At 47.6% G+C, this 10,993-nt stretch overlaps 1 protein-coding gene across 3 annotated transcripts in view; it reads left to right on the forward strand.

Annotated features, from left to right (window-relative positions):
- FAM167A (family with sequence similarity 167 member A) overlaps window positions 1-6,551 on the forward strand; it is a 46,719-nt gene extending 40,168 nt beyond the window's left edge. For all 3 annotated transcript variants that reach the window (XM_030812379.1, XM_030812377.1, XM_030812378.1), the window contains one exon: window positions 3,426-6,551. In XM_030812379.1, the coding sequence (XP_030668239.1) occupies window positions 3,426-3,689 (264 nt within the window). In that variant the 3' untranslated portion in view covers window positions 3,690-6,551. The remainder of the gene's footprint in view (window positions 1-3,425) is intronic.
- The last annotated feature ends 4,442 nt before the right edge of the window (window positions 6,552-10,993 follow it).

A 10,993-nucleotide genomic window follows, 5' to 3' on the forward strand; every position in this document is an offset into this window, starting at 1 on the left:
TGTCAAATTATAGAACACTCCAAAGAGAAGTGACAGATGACTGTATTAAGGCAATGGGTGTTCGCAGACAGTATCTTTCAGGCAGATTTGAACCCCATCTCCTTCAGAAGGGTTTAGGTAGACCCTAGTTCACTTCCAGGCTCAGTTAGGGACACCATAAAAAAACAAATGACCAGCCACCCTATCATCATTAATTTGGTGCTATTCTAGATCAATAGAATTTAATTGGCAATAAATTTGAGTTTATTCAATCCTTGAGGCCCAAGGATTGAAAAGTAAACTAATGAATGTGGCTATGAACTTTAATCCCAATTTTGCCATTAGATACCTTGCTGACTCCCAAGCAAGATTTTCTATCTTAATTTTTCTCATATATGAAATCAGGAGAGAAGAGATCTGTACAAGTGCATAAAAAACGAGAGAAAGAGGAAAAAAAGAACATTGAGATGCTCGCTGGCAAGGTCACTTAATTTTTCTACCCTGCAACGTGCTCTATTATAAACCTAGCAGGGAGAAAGGGAGAACAATGCCTTCATTTGCATAACTACAGGGCATCTCAGGGCTCATTTTTCTAAATCAGTTTGGCTCCAGGCACTAGGTAAATGGCACAGCCCAGCGCGTCGCACAAATACTAAAACAATAACCACTTACCAGTGGAGACAGAGGAAACAGAAAGATTCAGATCTCGAGTCAAGTAGGAGCAGCTGGCAACCTGTCTCAGTGACCAAGTGTTGCTTAGAGAAGGCGCTCTGCACTAAGCCAGTCCCTTTGTACCATGTCACAACTGAGAAACCAGCCCTCTGAGCTCCAGCTAGCATCCTGACTGTTAAAATACAGACCCAGACTGTCCTGCTGGTACCTCAGGAGTGGCTGTGAGGCCCATCAAGGTTAAACATGAGAGGAAAATACATCTCAGGACTCCAGAATCACTAAGCCAAAGGGAGAAGTCGAGCTGGGAACTGCATTAGGCAAAACTGCCTCTCATTTTATTTCTAAATAAGATAGCTGCAAAGATAAAACCTACATACCTCCCTCACAGTTGGTCCACAAGGAACTTCCCTGTTGGGTCCCCAGATCTGTACCGTAAAACAGTTCTGTTGAACTTCACCCTGGCGATGTAAATTGACAGCTGATCTTCTCAGGTGCAGGACAAAGGACAGAACTCAACGTCATCCCTCTGCTCACCTGAGACGAATGCATACCTGATTGCTTCACGTGCCCTGTGTTTGTTATCTTCTATAAAAATGCAGATTCAGTGAGCCAGACTAAGACACAAGTGACTTTTCTTGTACCCTAAACACACATGTAAATTGTGTATTCGGTTGATCAAAGACCCAAAAGAATGCAATTGTTTGTCTCTTATCTGTCTACACCTTTAAAAAATTTCTTCCTCTTCCCCCAATATCCACTCCTTCCCCTTTAAATATTAAGGCCCTCAAAATCATCTTTGAGGAAAGGAATAGACCTGCCTCCCAGGCGTGCATCCTTAACCTCTGCAAAATAAACTTTCTAAACTGTTAACACCTGTCTCAGACACTTTTGGTTTACAGCGGGTTTGGGAAAATGGGAGTGTGAAGCTAGGTGAGAAATTATTATCACATCTCTTTGTTAACAGAAAAAAACTCTGTAAAATACTTAAAGAGGTTTATTCTGAGCCAGTATAAGTGACCATGGGCCAGGGAACAGTCTTATGAGGTCCTGAGAAAGCTTGCCCTAGGTAGTCCAGTTAGTTTGGTTTTACACATTTTGGAGAGACAGGAGTTACAAGCAAAGACATAAATCAATACACAGAAGGTATACATTAGTTCAGCCTAAACAGGTGGGATATCTTGAAGGGGCTTGGAGGGTGGGGGTGCTTAGAGGTCTTAGGTAGATTCAAAGGTATTTTTATTGGCAGTTGATTGAAAGAGTCAAGTTTTGCCTAAAGACTTGAAGTCAGTAGAAAGAAATGCTTAAGACAAAGGACAGTTGTGGAGGCCAAGGTTCTTGTTATGTAGATGAAGCCTCCAGGTAGAAGCCTTTAGAGAAAATAGATGGTAAGTGTCTCTTTTCAGACCTTAAAATTGCCAGACTCTCATTTAATCTCTCCTAGATATTGGAAAGGCCTAGAAAGGGAAGGCTTGATTGCATTAATGGAAATGCTGTACAGATGTAAATATCTCCCACAAGAGGTGGTTTTGCAGGGCCATTTCAAAATCCGTCAAAGAAATATACTTCAGGGTAAAATATTTTTATTTTCTTCGGCGTTTGCAATCTGTTATGTGATGCTATAGCAGAGGCAGGAATTTGCTACCTTATTGCCACAAAGAGTCTGTTTTGTCAGTCTTGTGATCTCTATTTCAATGTTAATGCCGATCTGCTGTGCCTAAACTCCAACAGCAAGGGGGGTATAACAAAGCATGTCTGAACTCCGTCCCATCACGGCTGGGAATTCAGTTTTCAGGTTTCTCTAGGGTCCTCTTGATGAAGAGGGGGCTTGTTCAGTCAGTTGGGGGGGCTTAGGATTTTACTTTTTGTTTACACATCAATAGGAAACATCAAGCCAGTAAAAATATTAGGAATCTTCTACAGGGTCACTAAGCACTCTGCTAGCTCCATACACCACACTGCAGCTCGTCCTTGAGCAGCAGAAGAACTTAATTGTCAGTCATTTTGGTTCTGGCGTCCAGCTGTCCAGTTTCCTCATCCCAGCTTGGCTGTGGATGAGCTTTGTGAGCTGACACAGCTAATTCCCTGTCTGTACCTCTGCATCCTCCTCTATAAGCTGTGGGGATCATGGTGAGGTCACTTCACAGGTCGTAGTGACAGTTAACTGTTGCATGTTAATAGACCCAAAGGCCTTAGAACTGTTTCATAATAAAACACCCAGTACCTAGGAACCAATCTTTGTTTGGCTGTTTTGAAACTTTACCAAGAAACATTTCAGGCATTCTAAAACGTTTGAAAAGTAATGTAACAACATGACACTCCCTAGTGTAAGAAAGAAAACTTGGCCATCACAGTCAAAGCCCCCATCTACCTTTACCAATCACAGTCCCTCCTTCCCACCTAGAAGGCAACCATGCTCCTGAATTTGATAGCTGTCACCCTATGCTTTCCTTTATACTCTTACTCCATCTGAATGAAACTCTAAACAATGAGAAAGCACTGGAAGTATCTTCCAGCCAGGACCAATATGCATGTCTTTCAGAAGGATTTAGATATAGCAACTAGCCTAGCACAAAGTATTGTTTTGCAAGCACACCCTCATTTGTCACCTTGCTTTCTGTGTCTTTTCACCTCCCGGAGCAGGGAAAGTGCTAATATTTCTAGATGGACCAATTAATGATCTAAGACATTAGTCAGGGCTCTGCTAACCAGTCTGTGCCTGTCAGGGACTCTGGAGCCACTCTCTGCTGACCCTGCCTCCTCCCCCTCCCTTCCAGACGGAGATGCGGCTGCAGGACCAGCAGCTGGCCAGACAGCTCATGCGCCTGCGCGGCGACATCAACAAGCTGAAAATCGAGCACACCTGCCGCCTCCACAGGCGGATGCTCAACGACGCCACCTATGAGCTGGAGGAGCGGGACGAGCTGGCAGACCTCTTCTGCGACTCCCCTCTTGCCTCCTCCTTCAGCCTCTCCACGCCACTCAAGCTTATTGGCGTGACCAAGATGAACATCAACTCTCGGAGGTTCTCTCTCTGCTGAGGAGCCCTCAGACTGGGTGGAGGGGCTGGAGCGGACGACTTGGGCTGGAGGGATGTTAGATGAAGCTGAGGCCAAGTTACTCCAGTGGGTCTCCCAGAGGCAGGGGTCCCTGGGACTGGTGACTCAAGGGCCCCAGGACCTATTCAGTGGTGCTCTCCCAGGGGCCCTGGGTGTGGATGCCAGTGTCTCTGTGACTGGCCCTTGCTTAATACCCAAAGAGCTCTGCAGAAGGGCCGCTCCAACCAGATGTTAAATGAGACTTGGGTTCCCACCATAATCCATCCCTCCACGGTCACGTTCCTGTTTCCTGGAATCACTGGTGCTATGAACTGGGATTCCCAAAGGGAGGCCCCCCAACAAAGCTGTCATTCTTGCAGAATGCTGTCTCCCAAGGGCCTTGGGGAAATTAGGTATGTCAGATGTGCCTGTCTCACGTGCTGTTGCTGTCCTCCAAGTATTGTCTCAAATTCACCCTAAATACATGATTCAGCAACACTGACAGGGACCTACTAGGAAGGGAAAATCAAAAGGCATGACAAATGGGCACTTGGGGACGCAGCCCCAATGGCTGGCAGCCAGTGTCTCTGGTGAGCCTGACACTACGAGGCTGTGTAAATTGTAAATTCTGGCGTGTGCTGGGACATGTGATGGGGGCACTAGCGTAGCTTGGGTGCAACAAGCACAGATGTCCCCATTGTCTCCCCTGACCACATGCATCTCCAAAGAGCCTCTTCACTGCCACTCACACCCCAGGGCGACAGCCTGGGAGACCACTGGTGACTGAACCAGGCAGCTCCTGAAAGCATTTTCCATAACTGAATTCTCCTGGAGGGGCGTGACCGGGGCCTCCTGGTGGATTCTGCTGGTGTCACCTTACTGCCCTCTCCGGAAAGACAACCGAGGGAGCCCAGAGGCCCATCCCGAGCCTCCTCTGAGATTTTGTGCCTGACCTAAACAGCTAGTTTTAATTGACTAAGACTGTTACTGATGTGTTGTTCACTTGTTAATAACTGATATTTGTTCAAATGGGGAAGCCACTTGTGTAGGTCAACTACAGTGCATAGGATTTGATTTTAAGAGTTTCTCCCTCACAACAGGCTTGAGGATCAGCAAGTTAAGACCCCAGCAGGTTAGGAAGGTCAACCTGGGGTCATACCACATGGCAGGGGTTCCTCAGCCAGACTGGTAGAATCCCAAGATCAGAAGTGTTTTTGACCTTTGATGTCATCTAGTCGAGTCCTCTCATTAGTAAAGGGGCAAAGTGAAACCTGGGGGAGGAGAAGGACTTCCCTCAGGTTGCACAGCTGTTTAGGCTGTAGAATACTGATATGCGAAACCACTGTTGATAACGCCTAGTAGATCACATGTCGATGAACTTGAACCCCAAAGATGGTCGTGATGCTTTACCAAACCCGCACACTGCCAACCCCTCTACTTTCCACCTCAGCCCCCACCCACATCTCCTAGAGTATTGCAATTAAGAACATTTGGGTCAATGTGGAGCAAGGCACAGACAGTGGCCGCACAGGGCATGTGTCAGTAATCACTGTCCCATGGTCTACACACGGCATCTGGCTGCTCTGTCTACTGTGACTTCTTCCTGTGTAATCTCAGTGGGGCCCGTGTCCACTCACACATCGTGACCCACATAGGGGAGAGGTTGCTTTTCTTTTGTGGGCTGAGAGTAGGACAATGCAAATGATCTCTAGTAGACAGAAAAGAACTTGGTCTTTTTTTTATAATTTCAAAGAGCCAGAAGTTCTATGCTTCCTTCAAACTAGGTAGAACAACGCAGCCGAGATCTACTGTCTGCCATGCTCTGTGCAATGAAGTCTGCAGGCCTGAGGACCATGCACTGCGCTCATTCCTCAGAGCTCTGCACAAACACTGCCAAGTCCTGAAGAGGCACTCCTTTCCTGCCAACCTCCTTCCAGATGAGCCCTTGAGGTCTCGGGCTGACCTACACACACATACACACACTCTCACACAACAGAGAACATGCCATAAACATCCTTGAACCCATGCAGAAAAGCCCATCCCATATTCTGAAACAGTGCCAAATTAGGTTTTTCTTTTTGGAAGTCAGTCATTACGATAACCGAAACCATTGCGTTCAACGAAAACGGAAAGATTTAGTTGAATATAGTCAATCCAATTAAGTTGGATGCAACTGAGTGATTTAGTTGCTCGGGTAACACAGTGCTTGCTTGCTTTCTTCATTCTCTCGGAGGAAACTAAGATCAAGACACATGTTTGTGGATAGGTTAAATGTCTGAGCTATTTTGCTCAATTTATCCTAAAAACTTCATTATGGGATGAGGAGGTGACCCAAGATGAGAAGTGGAGGGGGACAGCGATGTTTTCTAAACATCGTCCAGTGTTGACTGGCTTCCTTACTTTCCACAGCGAACAGAACTAACCACATTAATTCAGCTTTGTGAAGTCCTTGCTCTCTGTGGGTCTCTGAGTCAGCAGCAATATTGGCCTAACCTCCGTCCCACCCTCCTGGCTCACCACAAGTGTACAGTGCTGTTTGCAGTTGTACTCATTATCCATCCATCTCTCTGCCATCCCCAAGCATCCCTGAGTGTAAAACGCAAAGTCTCCACCAACGCTGCCGTGCGTGGTCGTGTCTGATGCTTTCAGGGTCTCAGTAGCCATCACAGAGGCCTGGAGGGCTTGGGCAGGCTTGACGATGCCTGACCGAGTTCAAGACCCACACCCTGTAGCAATACCAAGTGCTATTACATAATCAATGGATGATTTATACTTTTATTTTTTATGATTATTTGTTTCTATATTGCTGTTAGAAAAAGTGAAAAATACTTCAAAAGAAGATATCCATATAAAAATAAAAGGAGAAAACAATGCTTGTCCTTTTAGCTTGTCCCTGTTCACACACAGGATGGATGGATGGATGGATGGATGGATGGACGGACAGATGGGTGGATGAACAACAGAAGGAAGGAAAGAAGGAAGATTTTTGCAACCAGATGGAGGCATGGGAGGGAGGGAAAGATTCACCCAAATCACTCTTCTTCCTTTCTTGTATCTTCCCCTTGAGGAAGCTGCGTGGTGGTTGTTACTATCGGGAGTTCCACAGGTAAGCTGAGGTAGAATTTAAAATGCAGTCTTTATTCCTGAGTTTGACTGAAGCCAGAGCCAAAGTAAACCCACTCTCCTCCGGTGGCCTTTTCCAAAGGTGATCATATTATGCTCTGAGATCTTATGCCTGAAATTTTTTCAGCCACTTAAAGCACCTCTTAAACCTCAAAATCGAGCATGCATGAAAATCACCTGGGCTGCTGTTACAAATGCATATTCCCAGGAGAAGTACTGGGTTCCAGCCCCAGAGATTCTGGCTGTGTCGCTCCAGGCTTCACAGACCCCCCAGGTGATGGACAACAGGTGGTCCAAAGACACTTTGAAAAACCTTTGGAAGACAAAGCAGGCGAGGGAAGGCACTGTTTTTCATTGATCCCATCTCTGTGTTCTCAGCAAAGGCCTATGTCAGAGGGTCAAAGCGGGTGTCACTAATCCCGTTTTGTGGAAGGAACAACTGAACAACAATTGCAGATCTCTGTCAATTCCTTGAGATGATACCCGCTGCCTACACCAAGAGGAGGGGTGCCTGTGATGTCTCCTTCCACAAACAGCACCCAGTATAAGCTGCTGGGGGGAGCGTGGGCATGAGGTGGGTGGGGAACAGGTACTTGGGAATCTGCCATCCGCCCCGAACATGTGGTTCAAAGGGCATTCAAGAAGTCAGGGCCTTTCCACCCTGCCAGTGGGACCACACATGCACTTTTGCAGCCCAGAGGGAAATGAATGTGACCTCCAAACAAATCCAACCATTCTAAGTGCCACAGAGAAGATAAAACGTGAGACAGCGCCAGGCGTGGAGGGGGCTGCTTTTCCCAGGTGGTCAAAGCTTCCTGGAGAAGAGCTATTCCAGCGGAAGTGGCAATTGTGCAGAGGTCAGGAAAAAGAGTGCTCCAAGAAGGAAAAGATAGTCCCAGACCCCAAGGTCTGCAGAGGGAGGCCAGTGCAGCAGGCGGCTGCAGAGGCTGGCGGGGGCTCTCCAGCCTGTAGAGCAGAGTCAGGAGCTGGGATTGTATCTGGATGGCGCAGGAAGTTTTCTGGGGTTTTTGAATGATACGTGATCTGATTTAAACTTTCATAAGATCGAAGTAGAAAGTACTTAGTGCTGTGTAGAGAGTAAGTGAGGAAGAGGAGCAGAAGTGGAGCCCAGAGGGCAATTAGTGGCAGGGGCAGGGGCAGTGGATGTGAGCGTGATCTAGACCGGGCAGCAGCTGCAGGGGGGGTGAGGAGTGGTCCGATGGGTATCTGCTTAGGGACATCTTTGGGGACGTACTTTGGGGACAATTTAGATATAGAGTATGAAGGAAATGGAGGAACTAGATTGAGATGGTCTTCCTCTCGGCAGCTGGATGAAGATGGGGTGCTGTTCACTCAGAATGAATGGGGGCAGAGGGGTGGCAGCAGTGGTGCTGGTTCATGGTATATTTAAATGTCAATTTAATACAAGTGGGGAGTGAGTTGGACACAGGGCCTGGAGTTCAGGAAAAACGCCAATGTTGGAGACACAAATTTGGCAGTCTGGATTCAGTTGTTTAGATAATATTAGAAGTACTATACCGGCTGGGCACAGTGTCTCACGCCTGTAATCCCAGCACTTTGGGAGGCCTAGGTGGGTGGATCACGAGGTCAGGAGATCGAGACCATCCTGGCTAACATGGTGAAAACCCATCTCTACTAAAAATAAAAAAGTTAGCTGGGCGTGGTGGCAGGCACTTAGTAGTCCCAGCTACTTGGGTGGCTGAGGAAACAAAATCACCTGAACCTGGGAGGCGGAGGTCGCAGTGGGCTGAGATGGCACCACTGCACTCCAGCCTGGGCAACAGAGTGAGACTGTCAAAAAAGAAGAAAACTCTACATGGATAAACTCAGGAGTGTGGGAGAGAAGAGGGCTGTGCACGGCAGCCTCGGGACTCCAGTGTGTTTATTCATTTATTTACTTTCACTGGATATTGACAAATTCTAATTGTATATATTTATGGGGTACAAAGTGTTGCTATATGTACAACGTGGAATGATTGAAACAAGCTAATTAACATACCCATCACCTCAAATGCTCATTATTTATTCCTCCTGCCTAACTGAAACCCTGAAACCTGAGACCAGCACATCCCCACGCCCTGCTCCCAGTCTCGAGTCCCCCCATTCTGCTGTCTGCCTCTGTGAGTTAGCTTGCTTTCCAGGCCACGTGGACGTGTGAACATGCAGCCTGGGTACCCCGACATTTAAATATCTGACAGAGAAAGAGCCATGGTCAGAGGATACTTAGGAAAAAAAGGTAGCTGTAGACCAAGCTACTCGGGAGGCTAAGGTGGGAGGATCACCTGAGCCCAGGAGGTTAAGGCTGCCGTGAGCTGAGATCGCTCCACCGCACTCCAGCCTGGGCAACAGAAGGACACCTTGTCTCAAAAAACAAAAAGAAAACTAAAAACAAAACAAAAAATCCAGCTAGTAATGTAGAAGGAAAACCAGGTGAACAGGGCATCCAAGAACCTTCAGGAAGAAACTGTTTCAAAGAGAGAGTCGTCTACACCAGTGCTGCTAAGACATCAAGGAAGAAGGGGACAGAGAGGTGGGCGCTGGCTTCAGCATGAGGGAGCCCCCACCGTGATGGCAGTGATGGTGGAGATGGCCATCTCAGCTCAGTGCTAAGGCCAGGGTTGAGGAGGAGGCAGGAACTGAGGACGTGGAGGCAGGAGATAAAGGCCACCTTGCTGCATCCATGTGCCATAAAGGCAGCAGAGACAAGGAGCTGGACAAGGACATAGATAAGGTCCACAGACTGGCTTGGGGTTTTCTCATAACAACGTATAATATAATGAAGGTGTTCTCATGTGAGATAGTTCAGTGCCTACGGAAAGAAAAATGTGTGCGGGGAAGAGGGCAGCCACAGCAGTGCAGCTCTGGAGGAGGCGACAGAGCCCCTGGCAGAGTGCGAGTGGAGACCTGGCTCAGACAACAGGATCGGGCGCTTCCTCCTTGAGGCAAGAAGGCCAGGTGCAGCTAAATGGGTGCCCGTTACTGATACTGTCAGAGGCGTTGGAACCAGGGCGACTCTGGCTCGAACAGGGGCTGGGGGAAACGAGGCTGAGACCTGCTGTGCTGCATCCCCAGGAGGTTAGGCATTTAGTCACAGGATGAGATCAGACGTCGGCACAAGTTACAGGTCGCAAAGCCCCCACAGATAAAACAGGATGTGGTGAAGAAGCCAGCCAAGACCCACCAAAACCAAGATGGTAATGAAAGTGACCTCTGGTCGACCTCGATACTTATATGCTAATTATAATACATTAGCTGCTAACAGACACGCCTACCAGCCCCGTGACAGTTTACAAATGCCACAGCAAAGGCCAGAAGTTACCCTACATGGTCTAAAAAGGGCAGGAACCCTCTGTTCCGTTCCAGGATTTCCCCACGCCTTTCCCAGAAAACCCATGAATAATCCATCCCTTGTTTAGCATATGATCAAGAAATAAGTAGAAATATGCCCAGTCAAGCAGCCCCTGCCTGTGGGGCAGCCATTTTTGTGTTTCTTTACTTTCCTCGTAAATATGCTTTCACTTTACTCTGTGGATTCACCCCAAATTCTTTCTTGTGTGAGATCCAAGAACCCTCCCTTGGGGTCTGGATCAGGACCCCTTTTCAATAACAAATCAGTGGCAATGAGGAAGGGAGCCCATGAGGTCGCTCCTGTTTGTCTGTGAAATAGGGAAGTGAGTCGGAGGGGGTGGGATATGGGAGGTTTGCAAAGACATTTTTCAAATAATTACCTGAGAACGGGTGAGTTAATTAGGAAAGGGAAGATGGACCATCTGGTCTGGTGGCAGGATTGCCCGTTTCAGGCTGTGGCCATAAATGTGGGGTATGTCCAGCAAGCCTGGTGGAGTGATTTATTTTTCAGCAGTATTTAGAAGTTCCAGTACAGATATAGACCAGGCAGACAGTGGGAGATACGATTTGCCAAGCAGGTGGCAGAGAATGGAAACAGCAAAAGTGAATGTTTTTTGCAAACGAGCAATCTTAGTGTTGGACTGAGTCAGGAGGGAAGAGGGACGAGAGGAAACGGGCCGGGAGAGCCAAGGGAGCTGGAGGTAGGTGCATGGCCAGTGGTCTCCACGTGACCTGGGGGTTCCTAGGGTGAGTCCAGGAGAGATCGAGACTGAACAGGTGGTGACCAGAGTATGGGGAGAGCGGGAGCGACAATT

This window comes from Nomascus leucogenys, chromosome 4 (assembly GCF_006542625.1).
Source record: "Nomascus leucogenys isolate Asia chromosome 4, Asia_NLE_v1, whole genome shotgun sequence".
Taxonomy (NCBI): domain Eukaryota; kingdom Metazoa; phylum Chordata; class Mammalia; order Primates; family Hylobatidae; genus Nomascus; species Nomascus leucogenys.